General features: G+C 35.6%; 2 protein-coding genes across 5 annotated transcripts in view; one reads left to right on the forward strand and one right to left on the reverse strand.

Annotated features, from left to right (window-relative positions):
• The first annotated feature begins 2,724 nt into the window (after positions 1–2,724).
• LOC112512132 (pectin acetylesterase 5-like) lies at positions 2,725–14,835 on the forward strand. Its single transcript, XM_025117977.1, has 12 exons — positions 2,725–3,121; positions 4,229–4,311; positions 6,213–6,342; positions 7,923–8,002; positions 8,089–8,178; positions 9,103–9,227; positions 10,388–10,448; positions 11,556–11,609; positions 11,738–11,815; positions 11,923–12,028; positions 13,072–13,217; positions 14,512–14,835. The coding sequence occupies exons 1-12, from the start codon at positions 2,884–2,886 to the stop codon at positions 14,623–14,625; spliced, it is 1,305 nt and encodes a 434-aa protein (XP_024973745.1). The 5' UTR covers positions 2,725–2,883; the 3' UTR covers positions 14,626–14,835.
• Positions 14,836–15,400: 565 nt separating this feature from the next.
• The window catches only part of LOC112512130 (conserved oligomeric Golgi complex subunit 3), a 35,683-nt gene continuing 24,205 nt past the window's right edge, over positions 15,401–26,878 (reverse strand). For all 4 annotated transcript variants that reach the window (XM_025117976.1, XM_025117975.1, XM_025117973.1 and 1 more), the window contains 10 exons: positions 21,544–21,630; positions 20,094–20,210; positions 19,949–19,981; positions 19,675–19,761; positions 19,538–19,600; positions 18,532–18,648; positions 17,284–17,376; positions 16,761–16,886; positions 16,108–16,208; positions 15,401–15,770 (listed from right to left, as the gene is read on the reverse strand). In XM_025117976.1, the coding sequence (XP_024973744.1) occupies positions 15,641–15,770; positions 16,108–16,208; positions 16,761–16,886; positions 17,284–17,376; positions 18,532–18,648; positions 19,538–19,600; positions 19,675–19,761; positions 19,949–19,981; positions 20,094–20,210; positions 21,544–21,630 (954 nt within the window). In that variant the 3' untranslated portion in view covers positions 15,401–15,640. The remainder of the gene's footprint in view (positions 15,771–16,107; positions 16,209–16,760; positions 16,887–17,283; positions 17,377–18,531; positions 18,649–19,537; positions 19,601–19,674; positions 19,762–19,948; positions 19,982–20,093; positions 20,211–21,543; positions 21,631–26,878) is intronic.

The following is a 26,878-nucleotide window of genomic DNA, read 5'->3' on the forward strand; positions in this document are numbered from 1 at the left end:
AAGATAAATCATTTTCTTGTTTTGAGAAGAGGCCACATCATTGCATGTGGTTTCTTCTTTAATATATATATATAGAAAATAGAAGAAAAACCAAAGAGAAAATAAATAAATTTAGAGATGTATAAGATAGAGATAGAAATTGAGAGGGTGTGAGAGATGAAGATGAATAAATAGTTGTTGTTAATGAATCTTAAATTCGAAAAAAGTTTATCATATCCTGTGATTATAAAATATCAAAATTTTATTCAAATTTATATGATCAAATCGTAAACACAATTTATATAATCCAATCGTAAATACAATCATATCCTATGATAACAACACATCCAACAATATTAAAAAAGAAACATGTAATAACAAATCACATTTTTTAAATGAATATAATTTCTACATACATTTTAAAATCTTTGAATTCTTCTTCAACTCTCATCTTCTTCATCCCTCACCAAAGGATTTTATATGATTTCATTTTGTTTATTATTGAAACTTTAAAAAACAAATTTCATTAAGAAATAAAAGAAAGTAAATGAAAGAGCAAATGAAGAGTTGGAGGTTAAACTTGGGTATACAAAATTACAAAAATAACCTGGGTTAACTATGAGCTATACATTTTTCATCAAGGGGTAAAAAAGTCTTTAACATATTCAACATTTAAAAAAATCAAAAAAATGAGAAAAAAGATAGGAGGGGTTCTAAGCATTAGAAGGTGCCACCTCATTACCTTTGGTTTCTTCTTTCAAAACTGTTTTAAGTTGTTTTTTAAGCTATTATAAGCTGTTTTTAATTGTTTTAAGTTGTTAAAATGTGTTTTAGGCTATTAGAACTGTCCTTTTATGCTTTTGTTAACTGTTTTGATGTTTTCCCATGTAAAATCAAAGCGGTCAACCTTGATGCATATTTGTACCTTATGGAGAAAGCACCTCATACTTGGTCTCGTGCATTTTTTGAGACGCATAGAGCCTGTGATGCTGTCGAAAATGGCATTAGTGAGTGTTTTAACTCACTATTGGTAAATGCTAGAAGAAAGCCAATCCTTACACTGCTTGAAGCTATTAGAGTGATAATGATTGAAAGAATGGATAAAATGAGAGAGAGATATGGGAAATGGGTGGATGATATATGCCCTGCTATTAGGAAAAAATTTGAGCACTTAAAGGAACAACAAAGGTATTATTTTGTCACTTATATGCTTTAGTACTCATTGTTCATAAATTCACTAACTTCTCATTTCCATGTAGATTTTGGCATGTACTTCCATGTGGGGGTGATCTTTTTGAGGTTAAAAGTGGGTTAGATGCTTTCATAGTTGATGTAGACGAAAGATCATGTACTTGTAGAATGTGGCAACTATCGGGTTTGCCATGTGCCCATGCTATGGCTGCGATCTTGTACGTAAACAAGATTCCAGAAAGTTATGTTCCAGATTGTTTCAGAAAAAGCATGTTTATTCAGTCTTACAATCATTATTTAAGACCTTTAAACGGAATCAAAATGTGGCTGAAAACCAATCATATCAGCCCCTTGCCGTCGTTGCCAAGAAGATTGTCTGGAAGGCCAAAACTTAAAAGAAGAAGGGATGCAGTGGAAAGATTATTGACTTCAACATGACAGATTGGAAGACAAGGAAGAAGAATGACATGTACCAAATGTAATGAAGCAGGTCATAACAGTAGATCATGCAAGAATGAGAAAAAAGATGCACCATTGAAAGATGTCAGACCACCGGGCAGACCTAGGACTAATATCCATAGACAAAGCAGTAAAGGGGGTACACGAGGCGGAATGGGTTTACAAAGGGATGTTAAAAAGGCAATGTAAAATCTTCGAGTTACATACTAATTTCATATATCAATTGCATACTAATTTGTTCACTAATTTGAACAGGAACCATCTAAAGTGGAATCACGACAAAAGCTCATCCCGAAAAAAAGGAGGCCAAGTGAAAGGATAATTTTGAACAACCTACGAAAAAATACCGTTGAGAAAGATGGAGAAGGTAGTAGTTGTGACAAGGCGGTTCCACTTGATTGAATAACATTGTTAGACGAATGTGAATAGGGTGGGTTTTTTTTGTTGAAAAGATGTCCACTTGTTTAGGTTTTGGTATTACAAAGTAAACTATGAAATTTATGATGAACTCGATGAATGAATGTTTTTTTTGGATATTTTTATTCTTGAAATAGTGATCTTTTATAAACATATTTAATTTATGATATTATATTTTTTGTGCATTTTGCCATTAAATTTACAATGTTTAAATGATAAAAATATTAAAATTAAAAGTATAATGTTGTAATAGAAATTTGTGATCTTATAATAAAGTAATTTTGAAAATACAATGCTGTAATAAAAAATGTCATGTCAGCATTATCGTACAAGTGGACAGCCTACGTGGACGATGAGGTGGCAAAGAAACCTGGTATAATGGGTAAATTTAAGTTAAAAGGTTACCCAATGCTATAATGGGTAAATTTTTGAAAGTATAATGCTCTAATAAAAAATATTTTGAAAGTACATTGCTGTAATAAAAAAAACTGAAAGTACAATGTTATAATAATTTTTTTTGTAAAAATAGGTTGTTATTTTGTGGATTTTGCACTAGATTATATAGATAATAAAAATATAGATGCATTCCAAACGATAAAATCATTCTAACGGATTAATCCAACCGAACTTTATTTTTATCGATTTTAACCGGTGCCGTATAATGATCTCCGGAGAACGGTGATCGCGGGGGCACAGCCGTTTATTTAAGCATTGTTTGGTGATGSTGCTTGTTTACGTTATGTGTAGTCAACGKTAGCTCCAAACACTAGATCTGATATTAATGATAATTAACACGCTCTGATTTTCACTGATCAATTGTCTGTAACCCTACCAACAATGGCGAATACGCAACGGTGGTKGATGCGAGGAGGAGGGCGCAGTAGTATAACGATTTTGTGGCAAAGATGGGGGAAGCGTGAGTGGGCCATTGCCACAGCTGGATTAGCCATCGTTCTTCTAGCTTTCTCTTTCATCATTTCATCTGATTCATCCTCCTCAGATAATTTCTTCGGCGCCACCACTTCCGATTTTGTACCACTCACTCTCTTGAGCAATGCTGTTCAAAGAGGCGCATGTAACTCTTTTTCTCTTAGTGCCTTATTTACCTGTGAAATTAGAGACACGATTGAATGTGGTGTTTAGTTTTTGATGTTCTTAAAGTCTAAAACTAATAAGAAAGGATTTAATCTAAGTAGATATAGCAATTAGCTATTAGTTAATGGTAATTTTTGTTCAAGGAGCAGAAGTAGGGTTTGCTGTTTGGATCCACTGAATCACATAAAAGAAGTTATCTATCATTCATTAATCACTAGGTCAGAAACCATCCACAATAGAACAGGAAACATCCTCTGTTCAGAAGGAAAGTTATACATTGACTTCGCAAAATCAAGTGAGTTCATATGTTTTCATTTTAAAGTTGCCCGTGAATCTAAGAAAAAAGTTGGTAACTACATTAGAAATATTAGTAACAAGTTCTACAACTTGGGAAATGGTGGTGATAAATAATGGTTTTACATTATGAAGGTATTATGCTTGAATTATAATGTCAAAGCATAGCTCTCTTTCAGAACAAAGGGGCTACAGAAAAATTAATAAACTACGTATTACTTGGAACCATTCGAGTTACTACTCCACTAATTATTATATTTACCACCATTAGCATCCTTTGGTGCAATAATATCCAAGACATGTACTGAAGAGGAGTATAGCAAATATGTGAATGTTGAGGAGGATGTGCAGACCTTTCATGCACCAGTTAGAAGAGATTTTGTGCCAAGATGAGGCCATTAGGAGGCAGCGGTAGACATTAGTAAGGATCGATATGTGAGGAAGTAGTGAAGACATATCTAAGTGGAGTATACCAACGACATAATCAGCGTTTGATAGGAGTGTGTGGAACCATGCAAATCGTGTTTTAGAAACTAAGGGGCTTGAACTTTTCTACTTCCTATTCAGTTTCATTTTTAGTCCATCCAACGAATTTGAGATAAAAGTCTTTTTTTAAATTGATTTTGTTGATGTTGAATTTGAATTATAGGATTTTGGAAGTTGACATGTAAAAATGATAACTATGTCCTTGGTTTCGGATGGTAGGAGAATCTTTTCAACCATAAACACACCTTGCTTAACTTATGTGGATGAAGCGTAACAATTACTTTTCTTCGTAACATTTCAAATGCAGATTGTTTAGATGGAACTGTTCCTGCATACCATTTTCAGAAGGGTTTTGGATCTGGCTTTAAGAGATGGGTTCTACACATTGAGGTTATTAATAATTTATTAGATGCTTGCTCCCTAACCAAACAATTGTAACTTCTATGGTTAGTAGACGTTGTTTTCTTGAGTAAAAATTGGTCTGTGCATTTATTGGTAGAGAGAATTATAATTGCCACTAAACTGCTGAGTTAGGGTGCGATAAGAACTTGCATGTTATTTGGATAGTGCTATAATAAATGCGGAAAACATGTATGGAATTGTATACATAGAATCCATCAATGCTTTTATGTGCAGTTACTTATTGTACGTTCTTGCCTGTCTACATGTCTTATACATATTGGTTGACTTGTAACATATTCCATTATAAAAAGATGCTTGAAATAAGTTGTGCCAAATTTCAAGAAACAAAAAACCTGGTCAGATTTTTTACTTTTGTGAAAGTCAAAAACAAATTTATATTACTCTTAGTTTAACCAGAAAGGCTGAGATACTTAATATTAGATATCATACTGGCTGATAATTTGCTCTCTGAGAGGTGATGTATTGTAATGATTTCTGTGAGGTGGTGATAAATCCTTTTCTATCTTGCATATGCCTGATCATTTTCTGGGTATGTCCCACTTTTTACAGCTTTCAGTTCCATGGCAATATGCTTGTTGATATATATATATATATATAGATACTCACACACATACACACACTTTACTTATGGTGATTTGTATTAGCATGTCCAGCTCCTTTCTAGTATCGTTGTATAACACGCAGGGTTATGGCCCTAAAAGTTGTGTATTGGCAAGCTGTTGAACTTATTCAAGAAAACTAGGCAATGACGTGGGAACTATGTTGCATAATATTGTCTTTTTGTAATTCTCTATTGTCCGTTCCTTGATCCGTTTAAAACTTTGGACTGTCGTATGCATGGTTTCTAACTCAGGATCTTTACTCCTAAATTTCTTGTCCTACTTGAGAACCTTTTTAGGTCATCTCTACATATTGTTAAACTCGAGAATACACCTTAGTGTTTGTTCCTTGGGGATTGTTCGTACAGCATGATTTTCAACCACAGTTGCAGCCTTAGCAATCAGTTCTGTAAATATCTATCTATTTGAACATTTTTTGCCACATCCTTCTGTACATAGGATCTGTAGTGGTCACATTCGGAGAAAGTTGGATGCGCTGCTTTTTTTATCTGATTCCTTTAGTTGAAGTATTAGGACACATCTTCACAAAAATCCAATCACTAGCACACAGGATATCCAGGAGTAATGGATTTTCTAAATTTTATTTGAAATGAAAAAGACTCCCCATGGGAATTCCGTAGTTGTTACTATTGACATTGGCCAATAATATAATCTGGAAGTGTACATACCAACATTTGGGTGATGAGCTGGAATTTGTAGTCGTATCAGAATTGATAAGGTTACAAAATTCATATCATTCTTCTGTTTAAGTGATTTCTCAGAAAGTCCCTTTTTAAGGGTCTCACTTTTGAGAGTGCTGTAAAATTTATCTTGCTGCCAGCGTCCTATGGATATTACATGTATATTATATGCGTGATGCATAATGTAGTTTTTTTTTTGTTTTCTTGAAGTATAGGATAACAAGATGAAATAAAAGGAAGAAGAATGGAAAGAATCCCACCCTGATACCCAAGTTTTTTGGCTTAACCTTTAAGTCAGAAAATGCGTTTACCGGTTATTATGGTTTTGCTAAGGATAGTCTTATATTGGTTTATGATGCATATGAGCATATCCCAGTTTTACTCTAAAAATACTTTGGAGGAACAATACAACATGTGGATGGATGAATTATCTTAGAACTAGATGTATGACAACCTTATTCTACTATTCCAATTGAGCAACTCTTTCTCTCTTAATGCATGTGCTTGCATATTATGCTATTCATTGTAAAAATATGTAGGGTACCCATCTCATCCTTTTTAAATGCAGGGTGGCGGTTGGTGCAATACAGTAGATTCTTGTTCCTTTCGTAAGAAGACCGCACTAGGATCTTCAAAGTACATGGAACACCAAGTTCAGTTTTCTGGAATTTTGAGTCATGATCCGTCCCATAATCCAGGTGAATTATGACTATTGGTGTCATTTAGATTTTTAATTTGCACATAAACCTTATAAAAAGGAAAAAGTCATCACTCTGCCGTCACTTTATGGATATTGGGCGTCTCAAAATACAGGACAAGAGTTTGTGGAGCATAGCAATGTTTAAGGTGTCGTATCCATGTGTTATCACTTGAGAACAACATGTGAACCATGCCTTGCAGTAGAAAAATTGCGAACTGACATGTATGCTTGTAAAGCCCATGAACGAACATGTGCATATTAAGGATGGGTACAAGGCGATGCCTGTTATATATGTTTGAAACATCAGAAAAAGAGGAAAAAGAAATGTCACATTTCATATGGACATCTCAAAATTGAAACTCTTGCAATAATGATGTGATAGCCAGACATCCAATTATACTACTTTTGTAGATCCTGTCATTTCTTGCTGAATCTTGTGATTACATTGCATCTTTTTCCACTCAACAATGCAATTTAAGCTCACTTTTTCTATGGCATGTTATGGTTTTGGTTTTGGAAGCATGTGAGCTCTGGAAATAGTTGGACAATGCTTTTAATGCATTAATTTTCAACATTATTGCGAGTCAATCTAACATTCTCTAATAGCAAGCATGCCTTTTCATATTTTCAAAGTTACATTAGTACTCTAATCCATCCTTCTAATTAGCCTTCTAATAACATGATGAGGGCACTTGGCAAAATCCGAGCATTTCTCTTTCTCTATCCTCATCTCTTATCATGAATTTTCCAAGTTCATCATCTCGTTTTTAGGAGGATTTAAGCATTGCTCTTTGATTAAGTACTCAAAAGAAATAAGTTTCTTCTAGTATGCTGAATCAATATTTAAAAGAATGCAAAAGAATATGGTAAGACAGCACATAATACACAATTTCTTGGGCTATGGGATTTTTTTTGTATTTGGCGAGTGGTGATGATAAACCAATCTGAACCAAACGAAACGAACCTCATATATCCCACACAAGATAGGGGGTGGGGGTGGTTAAGGACGAGTGCAGACCTTGCCTGTGCCCCATAGGATAGGAGGCTGTTTCTGTGTAGACTCTTGGCTTGCAAAACAAAAGCAAAAAGCAACGAGACAGGAGAGATAAACCAAACCAAACGTACCCAGAACATCCCCCTCGAAAGTCAGGTCGGGGGACCTTTCCTCTACCCCCAAGGGGATGATGATACTAGTAAAGTAATGATTGTTGAACCATCAACTTTTTGGGTATATATAAAGAATTTGATTTTTCTGTTCAGTTTGTCGATATATTAGAACAAGTTGAGCCTAAAGTCATCTGAACTGAATTTCTACTAGGTGATTAGCTGCACGTTTTTGTGCTTCATAATCCCCCCCCCCCCCAATTGTTTTTTCTGGGCTTGTCTCAAGAGGGATGGCTTTCATGAAGTAACTTTACACAGTTCAAAAGGTTTGGGTAAGAACTTAATTGTACAAGTTGCAGATCTTTGTATGATTTGCATTAGTTTCTCTATCCTGATATTTCTTATGGGCTGATTTAAACAATCGTTGCATTTTTATCCATTATTTAAGCATTTAATGAATTGGCACTTCTTCAGATTTCTATAACTGGAACAAGGTCAAGATACGGTATTGCGATGGTGCATCCTTTACTGGGCACCCTGAGGGTGAACAAAAAGTAAGTTCTTTACTTGGTTGGGAAATTTGTTGCAAGCATACCAGTTCAATATAAATAAATGTTCTGCCTGTTCAATACTGCTACAGAATGATTCTAAACTTTTCTTCAGAGGTCAACTCATCTGGGAAGCAATGATGGACGAACTCTTGTCAATTGGATTGTCTAATGCTCAAGAGGTACATCTGAAGGAAATATTTACATTCTGATGGGGCATGTTTAAACTAAAGCCAGTAGAAAATGAAAAGAAGAGAGAAAATTTTAACCTTTTATTTTGAATTCTGACTGCATATTGTCACAGAACCTATCTAGGATAAGAACATAATGATATGTTTTACTTAAAACATCAAATTAGGGTGATGAAACATGCAGCTGCACCTATTTGTCCACAAGTTTATGCACATGGTTATAATTACATACGGTCACCTTCATCATCATCAACAAGCATCACTCGACCTGAGCTGACATGAAGAGTAACTCTTCCCATGAGGGTGAAAAAGAACTTGACACAACAAAAAAGAGCATAGTTTATTTTTTAACAAGCTTCTTACAATTATTGCTGGTCTTCATTTTTAACTATGGAACGTAATCCTTAGCCCCTCGTGCTCAGTTAGTAAATAGATCATGGATCGTAAGTTGCTAGATTCTTCCAATAGAAGTAAGTTTTTCTGGAAGACCATCCAAAATGCTATCTTGGTTTAGTTCTGCTAATCCCTTCATTTGTTCCTATGAAGAGATTATGATGCATGTTTTCTGGGGATTGGAAAATAGTTCAAACGGGTGTGAAATCCAAACCATTTGGACACAGCTTCAACTTTTTCTTGCAAGATTCCAAAATACTGATTAGAGGAAGATCTGTGTTCATTATTGGATATGCTTCTAGATCTGTTGATGACAGACATAGTATCTATGGTTTCACAAGATCATCAATTGATATCTTCCTGCCTGAGATTGTTTCCCTTCATGTGCAATTCTTTAGGCATCTGTTCAACAAATTTTATCTTTGAGGTCATTTGGCAACTTCAATGTTTTCCTTTCCATGAAAATATTTTTTAACCTGTTGCAACCGATACTTGAGAAGCTTCTTGTTGATTACTTCACAGGCACTTCTTTCTGGATGCTCAGCTGGAGGACTGGCAACACTCATACATTGTGATGACTTCAGAGAAATTTTGCCTAAGGATGCTAAAGTCAAGTGTTTATCCGATGCAGGTTTCTTTCTTAATGAGTATGTTGTTCTACAATGACTGTTAATTGATTCTTTATTTGTGTGCAATTGGTTATACTAAACTTACATTAATTATTCATCCTTTGCATTTGTTAACATACAGTTCTTATTAAATCTTCTTAAACTTTAACACATAAAAAATGACTGATAGATGAACGCACATACTACTATGGTAGCCTTCTTATTAGTTTCAACTGGAGAAAATTAAAAGTCAGATTTTCAGCGGCAATGTTGGCAAATTGAACATAGAATAACCCTATTATCTCTTATCAGCATATTATATATGTGTGTGTGTATATATATGTAAGCCTATAAATACACATATAGATACATATGTGCATTAATGTATACCTATGAGAGAGGAGCGAGAGTGAGAAAATTTCTAATTGATTGTTAGTGTAATTTCTTATTCACAAGTGGCTTCTGAATTTTGATGTGTGCATTGAGATTTAATTAGCAATTGGAGTCTACCAGCATATGCAATGAATGAACACCTTTGAAACATCTAAAGCTGCTTGTATGTGTATGTGTATATCTATATGCTTATGTATGTGTGTGTATATGTCGATGAAATGGTGTGGTGCACCAACATGCATGGAAAAGCTTTGTCTTTTGTAAACTTTGGGAGTTCGATGGTATGTTGCAGTTGAAGCTATTACTCTTCTTGCTATTGATATTTGAGATTAGATGTCCAGATTAAATAAATGTGATGGAGTGAGATTCAGATAACTTAAAAGGTGCAAAAGGAATATGGGGGAGGGGTAGAGAGAGATGGAGGGATGGAATGTTTGAACCATTGAATGTGACAGAGTGAGGTGAACTTTTGGGAAGCTTTGATGTCTTCAGTGAGAGCTTGGGAGCAGGATGAATGTGATGGTGGAAGCTATAGGTAATGACTTAGATATCAACATCTCTGAGAAGGTCCTTTTTGGGTATTTTTTTATTCTTTTCATAGTCAACCACAGGAATGTATGTCAACATATGAGAAGGCCTCTCCTTTTTCATTTTTCTTTTTAGTGTTCAACCAAAGGGATGCTTTTTGTTTCTTTTTCTTGAGGTGTACTTGGTGCACTTAATATTCAAAAGGTAGAAATAAATGTATGTACTTGCTAGTTTATTTGAAGGTTGAAAACTTATACATCAATTTTTCTTGATTGCAGGAAAGATATTGCTGGTAATGCCACCATCCAGTCATTTTACCATGACGTTGTCCATCTCCAGGTCTGTCAGTTTATTGGTAACTTTATAGCACAAGTTCTTGACAGATTCAAAAATCTGTGTGTAGCATCTAGTTTTAAAGACATCTCAGTAACAGGAGGCTAAAAGTTCTCATCTTGATGTTGGTAACTCTACATTTGCGATAGGTACATTATGCCCATTGAACAATATACGGTTAAACCTCGATAAAGTAATACCCTCTAGACCAGGAAAAAAATTCATTTGGCGAGGTTATTTATGTAAAAGTAAAAGAATACATTATTCATTTATCGATAAATAAATGATTATTATTTTGGAGAGAGCTTTTCAATATAAAATATGTACATTGTATTTTATGTGGTAAGAAAAATCAAAAGACAGTGATCACAGTATTATTTGAATCTAGGGATGCTCAAAAGTTTTAGTGGAACTCAATGTCTCATGTACATAGCAAATTGAAAGGTTTAGTCTTTACCTGTAAAAGCTAGATGTTTGGAAGACATATTCCAAGCACAATGTTTTCCCCTCCAATCTCATCATTTGAGTAAAAAAGATCAACTTTAACTGATAAAATGAGTGGTGCAATATGTGAGCATAAGAAGCAAAATCCAACCATTACCCAAAAAGATATGCAGCATGGGTGCAACTAAAGTTTGATTTGGGTATTAGTCAATCAATAACACTAAACACCCTCAAAAGGACGTTAGAATATCTGTCAAATGCACAATAATGATAATGATAATGATCCTGAACCATATAATATGAGAGATAGGTTAACTAGTCTTGTCTGAGGAGTCGAATCCCTAGCATCCTCTCCCTAGAGACAGCTGATAGACTTTGTAGAGGAGGAGCCAACTCGGTGGCAACAGACAGGCTGACAAGCCTCAGTCCAGTAAACTGCCCCCACATCTTGTGATATATTTCGAAGCAGTAAAAAGGTTTTTATTGACTGATTCTGTGAAATGCAATGTAGTCCGTGCTGTCATCTTACTGATGTGGCCTATTGCCTCCGCTTAGCTGTTTATCTCTCTTTATTCCTGCTGAGCATGTATTAAGTCAGTCTACTTGTGGTTTGGGGATATGTGATCAATAATGTTAAGACACTGTTATATTCATGTATCATGATGTCAGGGTGCAGCAGGAAGCTTGAAAAAGGATTGTGTTGGCAAAATGGAACCATCCAAGGTGTCCTTTGTTGTCTTTGTTCTTGAAATTGAATTTTTTCCCGTATGAGCATCACAAATGATGTGAAAAAACTGATGTTTTATTTTGTTCTGTAATATTAATTCGTTGTTGCATTAACTGCAATACAGTGTTTCTTTCCTCAACAAATAGTGAAAAGCATAAGTACACCAGTTTTCCTTGTCAACCCAACTTATGATTTTTGGCAGGTAATAGTTATTATATCGTTTTCCCATTAGAGCTTTTCTTTCTTTAATCTTTCTCACCCTTTCTTATATGCATTTCTCAATTTTGTTTCTTTCTTTCTTATTAACAGATAAAAAACATTTTGGTACCTGGTCCAGTAGATCCTCTTGATGGTTGGTACAAATGCAAACTGAGTATTCACAATTGTGGTCCTGAACAAATTCAAGTACTCCAAGGTATTCTATGTATGATGTTTGGTAAAACATTGTGACTAGGTTCAAACGGGTTTTTTTTCTGCCACATAACCATTGAAGTCAATCCCTCCCACTAATAGATCTCTCTCTCTTTCTCTGAATATAAATAGATACATCAATATATACATATTGTAGAATATTTTGTATTTAGTCGGTATGTAATTCCAATAAGGAAACCAAAATTTTCAATTTATTAATATACAAAATTAGGAAATTGTGATCAGTACAAGCTAGATGCCTATTTATAGACTTCTCATCAAGTCTAAATAGATTATAGTATTTCTTCATGGTATCAGAGCAGAATTCTGAACCCTAAGTTTTTTCTGTGGTTTTCTTTCTCTTTTTCAGCCATTGAAAATCAACCATGGTCCCAACAATGACTTGAATTTGTCTGATGGCAATTCTGTCATCTCCTCTCTTAAAAAAATCACCAGTTGACCTCTCTCTTGAAAAACACTCCTCTCTCCAAAATCACCATTGATAAAATTGAATGGTCAATTTTTTGGGCAGTGCTACCTTGTATCTTTGTGGCAGGGGTTGTCTTGGAAAGTGTTTTTGGTGAAATAGTTCCTTACCCAAATTAATAGAACAAAGGGGTTGCACCTTGCTATGAATATTGCTATTTGCAAGAACTATAAGAACTTTAATCAAATTGACACATAGGAAACTATTTTTGGTCGAAAATCCACGAGATTTCATACTTCCTCTTTTAGCAAAATTTACTTTAAATTTCAAATGTAGTACTTTAAATGCGAAGTTGATGTAGACTCTTTCTTTTTTGAAGTATATAATATTTATATACGCTAAATGCAACAATTAAATTCACACACCCTCCTCACACTTTGGTGAGGTTTGAACCCCTGACCTCCCATGAAGGCCAAAGACCCTTTGGTAAGTTGATGTAGATTTGGTTGCAAACTTTATCCATCATTATCTGTATATTAATTGTAAAAAGTCCATTATGGAGTGAAGGTGATACATTATTGGTAAACTAGGCTATACTAATGAGGGTCATTATACAACAGGCTTCAGAAATTCATTCCTGAAGGCATTATCAGAATTTCAGCAAATGAAGGATGGGGGAATGTTTATAAATTCTTGCTACATTCACTGCCAAACATGGATGTCTGAGACATGGCATGCTCCAAATTCTCCCAGGATAAACAATAAGGTAATGTGAAATAGACCTTATGTATATTTTCATTATTAAAGTTCATATTCCGTAAAATATGTTGCATCTTTAAATGTTAACACTGCTTTAATAGAATTTAGTGGTTTTTATCTTATGCATTCTTTTAGGTTAGATTATGAATGTATTATCCTAATACTGATCACATTTAGGATTTAGGATTCATAATTAAGACATCATTCAATGGGTCCATGAGCCTCAACTTTTTAATACCAATGCTCTACCTCAAGTGGGAATATTCGAGAACTTGTTACTAACAAAATCAACCTGAGCTTCATCAATATATTGACAAAATGTAGATTTTTTTCTTCGTCCAATTGAAATTAGTGCTGCTGGCAGTGGCAACTTCAGTGGTGGCTATGTTCTTTTTCCTTCTTTCTTTTGAGCTGCAATGTAGATATTACCTGGAAAAACTCTTGTTAGATTCAATAGGAGAGAGAACATAAAATTGCACCTTTTATGGAAAGTTTATTTGGAAGTTTATTGGGTTAGATGTAACGAATATTTCAATAATAATAAGATAAGTAATGCTAGAATCTTCAAAATGGAGAAACTATTGGAGTTGAATATAATCTTTTTTGAGTTCTCCTTCTCTATTTAGAAAAATGGAGAAAACTGTTGGAGATGCTGTAATAAAATACATCTGTGCTTGAAACATTTTTCATTTCCGTTCCATTTACTTATACAAATTGATGCATCATCCCTTGATACAGTAATCAGTAATTTTGTTGTATATATATATATATACATATATATAATTTTGTTGTATATATATATATATATAGAGAGAGAGAGAGAAAGAGAGTTTGTGGTTTGTGGTTTCATTTTTTCAGTCAGGCAACCCTTGACATTGAGCCATTTAATTGATACTTGGGTTCCTTTTAACTAATCAATGAGAGCAGCAGGGTGGCTTTAACTGATCAACCATGCTGCATTCATGACCATCTTGCACCTGCCGAGGTTTGGTGTAGGACGACTAAGTGGTCAGAATGATTAGGAGACTCTTACAATATGATATAAAATGAAATATGGTTGTTTGGTAATTGTTCATAATGGAATTAGGGCTTTGAATGGTTTAGGGAGGTTCAAGATACAAAATCATTCAGTTGGTTTCAGAACCATTAAGAGGTAGACTTTTCTTTTGGCAAACAAAATTCACCTCTTAGCGATTCAGAGTCTACCTCTTAACGGAACTATTAAGAGGTAAAAGTCAATATAATAACTCTGTGAAGCTGAATTATAAGTGCTTTGTTTTGTTTTATTTGTGGTGGAATAGACAATTGCAGAATCAGTTGGTGATTGGTTTTTTGACCGAAGAGTAACAAAATACATCGATTGCCCTTATCCTTGCAATCCTACTTGCTACAATATGGATTTCACTGGCCGCTGAGGATGTCATCATCAAGCTTCAGCCAATGCACCATAATGGCGTATCTGCTAAGAGAACGGGATCATCATCCTCTCATTATGTGGTCATGATTGGTTCGTTGTTTCAGTTTTATAACTATTACTATTTAGAGAATTCTAATGGGTGTTGTATTGGTAAAATGAAATGAACCTCCTCTTTTTGCTGTTGTGGGTTAAAAATACATGCTTCTTATCATTTATATTTATTTTTTTTCTACTTCCCACCCAGTTTTATCAGAGACACGTTACCACCTTAGAGCTCGCTCTTGTTTTTCTCATGTCGTTGAACCAGTTGAACCTTCACAACAAAACATCAGCCCAAAACAGTTATTGCAAAACACCGAAGCTTCACATAACAAAAACACACACTAAAACTTTTGGGGAAGAATAATCTGAATGATGTTATGAAAACTGGGTTGTTTCATTTAATCCAATCCATTTTTATTCATTATCAATTAAATTACTTGGCTTTAATTATCTAAAACAAATGACATCAATAATTTTTTTTCCATCAAGTTGTTTTACCTATCATCCTCCTATATTCAAAGTACGGATAAAAGCAAAATTGAAGGTTTTGAATCATGGTTTCTAAATCGAAGGTTTTGATTTATGATTCTCAAAATAGAAATGAAAGACGCAAGTTTCTCAGCAAATTAATTAGGCGTGTGTTAATTCACGACTCTTCGTGAATCCATGACTCTGTGGTTGCACCATTGTTCGCACACCCAGACACTATGGGACTTAAACATCACCATTTAGAACCCTACATAAGAATGTGGCATAAAAATGGGTACTAACACAACATTATTCTCTAGTTGTAAACAAAGTTATACAATCATTCTCAAACACCAATGATGGGAAGCCGGGAACCTAATTAAACAAAATCAAATGATGTGAGAAAGCTTTAAACCATGCTTAAAATGAAGTTTGTAAAAAGGTTTAATGAGCGAAAAGCTTAAAATGATAATCTTCACATAATGTTTTGAATGATGGAAGTCTTATATGAGATTGTTGAGTTGTGCTTGCAGTTCCGGTATAGACACCATACCAATGGTGTCCCTCTCCTCCTCCGAGTACTCCTTGTTTAGTAGCGATTGAACTTGTTCATGTGCTTCTATAATATTCGTCCTGCATCATCACCAACCAACAACGCAACATCTCAACAATTGCAAAGTTTGATTTCACAGTCGTTGTTTGTCAGATATATGAAAAAAGTTTGTTTACGAGCATATCAATAAATCCCATGGGGCTTGAAGATAACAACCAGTGGCAACCAATGTGTAGGAGCCCTGAAGCCTAGCCTATAGTTGCGAGTGGAGCTGGTCCTCACTTGAAATCTCTTAAATATTTTGTTTCCATGCAAAATCGCACACATGATTCAAATTTTTACATGGACTTTAAGGTGTTTTTGATGATTTCAAGTTCCTGCAAAAGAAGGTTGAGAAAATGTAAACAAAAAACTTACTTGATTGGTTTGAAAAGTATTGTTCGGGTCGATGGATTTTGCAGATAAAGCTTCATCTTTCCCATCACTCTTGGCAACTCCTTCTGCATAGCTGCATTCACCTGTAGCGATCGGATAGAAAAATGAAATTCATAGGGGGATCTTATAGTAGATTGTATAAAATTGAAGTGGATGCCATCAAAAAGTTGGCATCTACAACTTTGACCTAAGTTTTTCTTTGGGATAATCCCACGGGCCCCTGAAGGTAGCAACTAGAACAGGATCGAACAAAAACTGTAGAAAATACCAGATTGCAAACCCAAGGCCTTCCCAGTTGACTATGTTATAAATAAGAAGGACATCAAACTATCAACCCAGATTTTTTCTCTTGTTGACTTGGTTTGTCAAGATTGAAACACGGATTAATGTAACATCTGATTACCTAGTCCTTTTTGAGCAACAATGCAGGGCTACAGATGTTTTGACAGAATTTCTGGTCTTAAAATGTGGGATTAGTGCGCCTACAAGGTATTATATAAGTGGGCAGAAAGCAATACTACAATTGCTTACTGTTTTTGAACACATATAAAAATTTCAGTGGTTTCTTGTGACAATGAAATTTAATAGCATACTATTGGGCCTACTCATGCCAATTGAAGTTATAATAAGCATACCTTCTGGATGATTTCAGCAACCTTATCTGGTGTAGCAAAAGCTTGATCCTTGAGCGGTTTTCCCATAGCTGAATCTAACTTTTGATTTTGAGCACCTGATGACAATGCAACTCTGACTGCTGTAACCTACAAGAGTAAATTAACTCGATGAATGTTACATGAGGTAGTTCTCTCATTTCAGTTTGCTGAGAAGAGAAATGGAATCAAAATTTGTATTCCTTTATTGAATGGATACCCAAAAAGTAGGTGACCCAGCTCTCTGGCAAGCAAGCAAGCTCAACAAGTTTTTTTCCCCTTCATGATGCACAAGGCCTGGTTCTTCCAAGCCCGTTTTCAGTAAGCAGAAAAGGAGTCAGGGCTTGCTTTGGGTGTGAAATAGGCCTGATCAGGCTATTCAGGCCAGGATATTCCAGGCTTCTGAAAAAAAGTGACCAATCGGGCTTTTAAGCCTGTCCTGGGCCTGTGCTTCGGGGCTTTATGTGCATCTCTACGTGAATAGCGATGGAAAAGAAAGATAACTAACCTTTGTAACAAAGGAAAGCATGGGATCTACTACTAGCTTAGTGATTGACATGATGAACTCCTCACATGTGGCTTTGAGGCTTTTCTCCAGCTCCTACATGCAAAAATAATCATTTCTAGCATTTATTACTGAAATAAAAAAAATACAAAAAGCAACATAACGAAAACAAATTAATAGAACACAATTTATCAGAGATGAATTATACGATCAAACAGATAAGCTGAACTTCAGTACAAAAGTTAATACTTGCTTATATATCTAGCACTAAGAAGAACCACAACTTCAGCTCATACAAAATCTGTCATGGGGAAAAAGAAAAGAAATGTTTGACATGAACTAAATTTGAGAAGAATGCAATGAGACATGGTATGCAGTTTGCAGGTGAAACCAATTTGAGATGGACTGCAATATGAATCAATAACCAGACGGTTTTAATTCCAGGTTCTTTAAACCTTTTCTTTTGGAATAACTATTTAAATAATTCTGATAACATAAAACCAACTTTAAGTGGTTTTGATTCATATGTGCTAGTAACAAATACACGACATACAATGTACGGTCACAATCTAAATGTTAACCTATCAACTTTCTGGTCAACTTTCTCTTCCTCACACTTTCAGCAAAGCCAGAGGTCTTCACGGAAAACAACTGTTCTACTCTTTGGGATAGATGACAAAATTGTGTACATGGTGCACCAAGGCTCCTAGGCTTTGCAAGGATAGAGAAGGGAAGAACCTTTTTCCATGAACTTTAGAAAAAATACAGCAAGTTTCTATCCTCAAGGACACAGAAAGTACAAGATTTCAGTTGTCTTAGTATATGGATCTAAAAGCTTCTCTAAACATTTTTCTTCAAAAATAGCCTTTTAATTTAAGAATTGATTCACACTCTTTAGCTTCTCAAATCTCATAATGAACACACACAAATATGATCTTTTATATCCAATCAAACATAAAATTAATAAACCATGAAATTAAATCAAGGTGTATTATGGTTGACTAAAAAAAGGTTGCAACCAGAAAGCCTTCTGCGTGCGTTCTACCCCAAGAAATGTTCCACATCCATCCATTCCCATCCACAAATGCTGTTACTCAATCTGATTTTTTTATAGTTTATCCGTAACATACGTGATACAAGAGAGGCGAATACCTTCACTGCAGGAAAATTCAGAGTCTACCACTATGTATATCACAAATGATATTTAGATTTAAAAAACTGGAAATAATCAACTGAAAGGAATTTGTATACCTTCTTTGCATCAATTTGACTTTCCAAAACTCGAGGCGACAATGTCCTTGCCAAAGAAGTTGATCTTGACCAATCAAATAACGAGGTCTGACCTCTAAGAATTCGTCTCAGATGCTCCTGGGTACATGTAAATAGAGACAAGTTTTTAGAAACTTCGGTCGTACATATAGACATTACACAACTAGAAAAGAAGTGATCAGCATTCAGGTACTACAAAGTCTTCTCATGAAATAAAAATCATTACAATTAACAACTATGATAATTCAATTTCTCATTTTTATTTTTTAAAAGACTCGAGCATTTCTCCAGTCAGATTCTTCTTGAAAAATCTTGTCCAGAACAGAATACTAGACATATCAAGAGAAGGCAATAAATAGATGAGAAAACACATAAGGTTTGTGATATTTATAACATGAGGATTTATGTAAGTTGGTTCCAATTTCCATATCTACAGTTGGCTCTCAATATCTACTCGGTCGAATTTTAACTGCAGTGGTAGAAATGGTGAGAATAAAACTAACATGAGGATGATGGTACAGATCATTTTTGATCTAAAAGGGTCCTTTTTTAACAAAACAAAATCAGGTAAAAATGAAAAAAGGAAGAAGGTTGCATTCACATAATTCGACAATACCCAAGTTTGTTTAAGTTGAATGTTGACTCATAGAATTACCTATATACTACCAGGTGCTACTTCAAAATCCTTGAAAGCAACTCGAGGTTCAGCTAAGATAGAAAGTATGCCTAACACTCATGGCTCCAAATCCCGTAGCATACAAGAAAAATGACATCTCAAAGAAAGCAATAATGTTGAGACATAAAAGAAAGTCCTTTGAAAAGTAAAAGAGTTGTAGGCATTCTTCATATTGCCTATCATACATAAAAGTAACATACAAAGGAAGAAATAAAAATTTTAAGAGAACAAAAAGAACACTATACTGCAATATGGAAGTGGATATGCAAATAAAAGAAACACCCAGATGGAGAAGTTCAAGCAGATACTAACCAACAAATGGGAGAAATCCAGTTCCTTGTGTGTGACTGAGAATTCAATGTCAAAAGGTGCAATCTGAAAAAACGTATCCAAAAATTAGGGGTAAGAACTAATGCAACAATGATGGACAAAGGGTAGTGGGCCAATACCTGCTCTCTTAAGATAAGAAGATGCTTAATGAGAAAGAGTTGTCCATCCATTAATGATGATCTTTTAGCAACAAGTTTGCTTGCTTTCTGCAGCAGATAAATACAACGAACATTAAAAAATGATAAAACAAGCTTTAAACTATCAGTAGCTGTGGCCGGTGAAGTTCACAGAGTAGATGACATCAACTTCCAGTTTAAATACAGATCAAATGTACATAAAAATCTAAATAATTGGCTACTAGCATACAAAGCAAAAGCAATTCAATTCACTCACTTGGATGGATAAAGAGCAAACTTCAACTGCTTCCTGAAGGATGGAGAAGAAAAGCAATTGCAATTAAAAATGCATCAAGCATGAGAATCTATGAGATGTTGAAAATCTACATCATGAGAAGTCTAGGAGGAGAACAGTATAATACCTGCGCCAAGCCAGTAAAAACTGCTTGCTCCAGACAATTATATAATTTCGAAAGACAGGATACAGTTTTCTCGAGTGGAGGGTACCAAGTCTTGAAAACATCAGAGCTCTCGTCCAGCTGCAAATTTATATAAAGAAGTGGAATTAGGCAATAAATTGTAGCATCTATATGAAATTGGAACAAGTTAATTACTTGCATTTTACTTCTCCAAACCTACAAAAAAGAGCACATTAACCATGACTAATGAAAGATGCATTATGTACTTTGTTGGCCTTTAACTATTCCACCCCATTCATCCATGTAAGCTTATAACTTTCAGCTGTTCCCATATTTTACAAATAGTTTCCCACTAGTCAATACAACGAATCACCCCCCTAACGCTAAGCTAATTTCAATGGTCATTCAAAATCCATTAAAACTGCTATAGTGGCCATGTCTGTGTCAGCAGACAGAACATTGATTTGAATATGTTTTGTCAAATGAACTAGCCATATGGGGTATTTGATGGTTATACTGTCAAGTACAAGTTTCTATCAGCAAGTACGCAAACAAGTAAAAGTACTGATAGATAGTAAAAACAGTAAAGCTAATTTCCATTGTCATCCAAAACCCATTAAAACTGCTACAGTGACAGATGTGTGTGGCAGATGACATGCCATCGGTTTGGATAAGTTTTGATCAGCAAGTACGCAAACGAGTAAAAGTACTGATAGTGAAAGAGTTAAGCTAATTTCAATAGTCATCCAAAACCTGTTAAAACTGATATAGTGGCAGATGTATGTGGCAGATGACATATAGGTTTGGATAAGTTTTGGCATTTGAGCTAGCCATCTGGGGATTTTGATGGTTATATTGTCTAGTACAAGCGTTTATCAGCAACTATGCAAATAAATGAAGTATTGATAGATAGTGGGGCAGTTTTCTCTTTTTGGAAAACATCGATTTAGTTTGGTCTGAATTGCACAATTATATCCTTTCTTTTGTTTGTGTTTTCCCAAGTTACTTGTTTGTTCAATTGAGATGAATGAAGGTTCAAGTTTCAAAACATAGGAAGGGTTCTAATTATTGACAGTAAGAGAGCTATTTATTAATCTCAATTTGTACTTGGTTTTGCGAACAATCAATTACTTGAAAAGAAAGTAAGAACATAACATAAAGAAATGTAACCATACGTTTATCGGAAAAGGCAACCCCGGGAATGGATTCACTGCCGTATGGCTGTAAACTGTTCAGTTATCAAACCACGTGACTCATTTAGCTGTTTAGCCCATGGCACCAATCCATAATTATGACAGAATAGTAAGTCAAAGATGAACCTTATAGACCATATTACAGCATATACAAGGGTGGGACCCTCGATCAAGAACTAATGTCCACAATAGAAATTGGCTGAAGATAACAAAACATATAGTATAAGAAAACTTATCAAGAAGGTGATTTAAGAACTTACAGAACTGGGATCCGATTTTGTCTCAGCTGATTGTTCCAGCTTTCCAGGGTAGTCTAGATCTTCATCCAGGGGGAGATAATTTGCTATCTGACACAAACATGCAAAAGAATTCAAACAGCACAATTGGTTATTAAATCATATCATGGTCCTGCTTCAGCAATATTACAAAGACACTAATCTGCTGCAAGATCCTACCAAATGCAGCAAATAGTTGTGTAATTTTCTTTGTTTCGCACTTCTAAGAGATATAAGAGGCAGTTTGTAAATTTGCATAGAAAGTTAGGCCTTGTTTTTGTCATTTGCTGAAAGTTAAGGGATCTGTGAGACTATTGTTGGTTTTTCTGCGGGAAACTATTTATGATCTTCCACTGGGTGTCTATCATTTTTGAGGTCTTAATGTTTTTAACAATGGCATTCTGAGAAGTTGTTCTAATGGAGGATCAAGAATGCAGCAGCCAGCCAGATGATTTGGAGGTTTATTGGTGCAGCTGCTTGAGTTTGTCATTGGAGGATTAATCAAGGTTTGTTCTTCAAGAGAAGCCACCATGTTCCTTCAAGATCCACCAAGATTTGTTGTTTAAAAGGATACTGGGTAGAAATTCGTGGTTGTTTGCAGTTTCTTGGTTTACTTGACCGATTTTTCTTGATACTTCTTAAACAATATTGTTGAGTGTGTGACTTTAGTTCTGGTAGACTTAGTTTTGTTACTCTGCCATTTTCTTTCTGTTTAGCCTATAAATAAATGGGGCTAATCATTTGTAAACTCAGTTCATTTTTCTCATCTAATGAAATTCTCTGCCTCATGCATCCAAATTTTCTCATAGATTTCCAGTAATTTCCTAACAAATTAGTATCAGAGCGTGGTGATCAAAGACACGCTTCTGTTGGTTATGTATATTTCGATTATTCCTTCTGTGATTGATCAAAATGACCTTCTTTGAAATTGCTCCTTCTGATTGCAATCTTGGCAATCAATTGCGTCAATCTTGAAGTCCGATTCAAGGCAACGGGATTCAAGGTGGAGCGGCATCAGAAATTGACGATCGATTGGTCTTTGGAATTTGAAATTGACGATCGATTGGGAAGCGTATCTAAAATTAGTGATCGATTGGAGTCTGGCAATTCAAATTGGTGATCGATTGGTGACTGGCGTTTGTAATTGGTGAACAATTGGCGACTCGTGTTCGATTCTAGGTGGAGGGCGACTGGATGGTCATCGTTTGGTAATCGACTAAGGGTGTAGAACGATCAGAATTGGTTTTCTTATGTCCTTCTTTGCGATCAGGATGCCTCCACAAATGATCAAGACCGACAAGTTTACTGGGAAGAATAATTTCAGCTTATGGCGAATTAAGATGAGAGCTCTCCTAAAACAAGGAGTTTGGACTCCCTTGCCTGTGAAAGACCTGCAAATATGGCTGACACTGAGTTTAATCAACAAGATGAGAAGGCTCACATCACCATCTTGTTGTCCTTGGCCGATGAAGTGATTTACGAGGACGCAGATGAGGAGACTGCCGCATCTTTATGGATGAAACTTGAAAGTCTCTACATGACAAAGTCTTTAACAAACAAGTTGTTGTTAAAGCAAATGTTATTTTCGCTTTGAATGAAGGAGGGGATGCCATTGAAGGAACATCTTGACGAGTTAAACTCCATTCTTATGGATTTAAAGAATGTTGAGGTCAAGGTTGAAGATGAGGATGTTGCCCTCATTTTATTGGTTTCATTGCCACCCTCATACGAAATTTTGTCAACTCATTTGTAGTTGGAAGGGACACAATTACTTTGGAAGAAGTTCGATCAAGTTTGCATTCACGAGAATTGCACCATAAAGCTTCCAGAAATGGAATGGAAAGTCAATCTGTTGGCTTGTCAGTGGTAAATGAAGGTAGAGAAAAGGGTCGAGAGAAAGGTAAAGGCAAGTGAAAAGGAAGAAGTCAATCAAGATCTAAGAGTCGAGGATCGAAAGCAAGCCCGAAAGATGTATGGCATTGGTGTGGTGATTTTGGACATTGGAAAAATGAATGTCCGAAACGAAATGTGAAGGCATCCGCTGCTGTTGGTAAAGATGATTCAGGTTCAGAGGCCGATCTGGTTCTTTCAGTTGTTGACTCTAAAAGTCAGCAAGATCAATGGATTCATGACTCCAGGTATTCATTTCACATGACACCGAATAAGGCCTGGTTTGATTCTTATGAAAAGGTTGCAACAAGAAGTGTTTTAATGGAGAACGACGTTCCGTGTAATGTTGCTGGAATAGGTTCGGTAAGTATCAAAATGCACGACTCGATAGTGAGAACTTTGGCTGATGTTCGTCATGTACCTCATTTGAAAAAGAATTTGGTTTCTAAGGGAGCCTTAGATTCCAAACGTTTCAAGTTCAGCTATGAAAAAGGAGTACTTCGGGTCTCTAAAGGTGCATTAGTGGTGATGAAAGGAGTCAAGAAAGGTGCCTTGTATGTGCTTGAAGGCAACACGGTTGTTGGGTCAGCATCACCAATCTTTAGTTCTGATAAAAACGAGCCAGATTTGACACTCTTGTGGCACATGAGGCTGGGGCATGTTAGTGAGAAAGGCATGCTCATGCTCAGCAAGCAAGGACTTCTTGGAGGTCATAAAGTTGTTGAACTAGGCTTTTGTGAGCGTTGCATCTTTGGAAAACAAAGGAGAGTGAGTTTTTCAAAGGTTGTCCATAATACCAAGTCTACTTTGGACTATCTACATGCTGATTGTTGGGGTCCTTCACAGGTTCCCTCTCTTCATGGTGGCCGTTATTTCCTCTCAATTGTTGACGATTACTCTAGGATGACTTGGGTATTTATCATGAAACATAAGAGTGAGTCGTTTGAGAAGTTCAAAGAATGAAAGGTTCTCATTAAAAATCCAGTTGGGAAGAAGATAAAGAGGTTGCGAACTGATAACGGTTTGGAATTTTGTTCAAATGAGTTTGACTGGTTTTGTAAAGATGAAGGGATTGCAACGCACCAAACGGTTAGGCACACTCCACAGCAAAATGGAGTGGCCGAAAGGATGAATAGAACGCTGCTAGTTAGATGTGTGCTGTCAAATGCAGAGCTGTCTAGAGGTTTTTGGGCTGAGGCGTTAAACACGGTTTGTTACCTGGTGAATAGGTCTCCGGCAACAACAATTGGTTGTAAAACTCCTATTCAAATGTGGTCCGGTAAGCCAATTGATTACACAAATTTACAGGTGTTTGGTCCTCCCTCTCTCTCACTCTCTACATATATATATATATATACACACACACACACAAAGTTACACACAACTCGAATATGCAGCAAGTACAAGCCTCCAATGCAGCAACCAATAGCACTTTGATAGAGGCAGAAGGGAGATGGTAAGACGGGTTCCAAGCGTGAGCCGTGAGGGAGAAGTTCTAAGATCTGGGTATTTATAGAGGAGGTTTGAAGTACTTAGGACCGGGTAATAAATATTAGGATTTAACATATGTCATCTATTTCATAACTCTTTATAAGAAGTCTAGAAGAGAGAAGATGAGAAAGTTATTTAATATAATGGTTTGACTAGATATTTAATAACTATTTAGGAGACACGACTAGGCTCACAAGGCGCCTCAGCCAAAGTTCTATGCCTTAGTGAGCCTCGTGATTCGTGAATATGCCTAGCCTCAGACTTTAAAAAAGCCCAAGACCTTGAGCCTTATGACCCTCAGAGCCTAGACACGCCTCAAGCGCTTTTAACAACTATGAGCGCAATAGTGGCTCTAATACCAACTGGAGCAGCACGATATTGTCTGGATGTTTTATGCCTGGATCTGTTGATTTGTGATGAATACCAAACCATAATGGACACGCAGGTTCGTTGATTTAGAAAGAACGCCAAAACAATAATAACAGGAGAAGGAACTTCTCCAACTTTTATTATAAGAAACTATCCTCCAATGAGAAGATAATCGAACTATCGATAAAAGAAAAAAGGAGTCCTAACTAGATAAGGATGCTAACTAAATAAGGAAAAGTCTAAAAGGAGTCTTAAAGCAATACATAATCGACATCACTTATTATAATTCTCCACCCTTACGCCGCATCAAATGGCTCCTTGAGATTTTTGGTAACTTCATGACAGAATTTGGGTGGTACAGCCAACTCTATCCCAATCAAACAATAACCAAATAGGGAAAGCCCACTTCCCTCGGATGTAGTTGATTACTTTTTAAACCCAAATTGTAGCCCTAATAGCTTGTAACTGACGTACTAATCCATCATCTATCAAAGAGTAAACTAGTTATTGAATTAGAAAATTAAATCAATCACGTACTAAAGGATATAGCTATTGGGTGTAATACGAATTCAAATATGAGAAGAACAGAAAAGTAGAAGATGGATAGAAACAAAGGTTTGATTGCAATTAAAAAACAGAAAATTACTAAAACAGAGATGATCACCGAACCAGGGAAACTTCCCTCTCTCAAGCGAGGAGCTATGAGCCACAAGTAACTATTTAGAAAAATAACCGAATGCCTACAAGCTAAAGGTATCCCCCCCTATTTATTAGACATATTCCCAAGGTAAAACTAAACCTTATCCTTTCTTGGACCGTCTTGCATATACCTTCAAAACTTTGGGCTTGGGTAAAACATCCAATTTAGGAGGATTCGTAACACGGTGTATAATTCAACAGAAACTGAAGATTGTTTTAAGGTTTAAAAAAGACATGAGCTTGGGAAGAATTTTAATCCATCAGCCACAAATGATTTTGAATGGGGTAACAAATGGACCAATAACGATGATGAAGTCATTCATTCTGATGAGGATTTAATATGATATGATGTTTGATTTGGCCATGGGTGCTTCTAACACCGAATGAGGGTTTGCAAACATCTGAGGAATGCTCATAGAGGTCACACTAAATTTGCTATCTGCACTGAAGCATTTGTTGTTCCACTTCACAAGAATCAATGTTGAAAGATCCCAACACAAATGGTCAAGAAATAACCGAGGGTAACCAAGACTCCCTTTCAAATGATGATGCGGCCATGAAAGATGATTATGATGCCACCTAAAACTTAAAAATGAGAATAAAGTTGGCAAGCAGAGATGGATATGACCTTACTTTTAACAACTATGCTTAGCTATTAGCTTATCTTGTGTGCTATGACTTTGATGATACATTATTATCTATGTAAGACTTTCTTTAGTAAAATATGGGAATGTTTTTGTTGTATTTAATACCTAACATTTTATATTTGTTGGATTATTTGCATTGGATGGTGTTGTATAATTTTTGTGATTATTGTCTAATGCATACACATGAAAATAGCAAAAACAATGACATTGGTCGAAGTACAAAC

This window comes from Cynara cardunculus (assembly GCF_001531365.2).
Source record: "Cynara cardunculus var. scolymus isolate 2C chromosome LG 5, CcrdV1, whole genome shotgun sequence".
NCBI classification, from domain to species: Eukaryota; Viridiplantae; Streptophyta; class Magnoliopsida; order Asterales; family Asteraceae; genus Cynara; species Cynara cardunculus.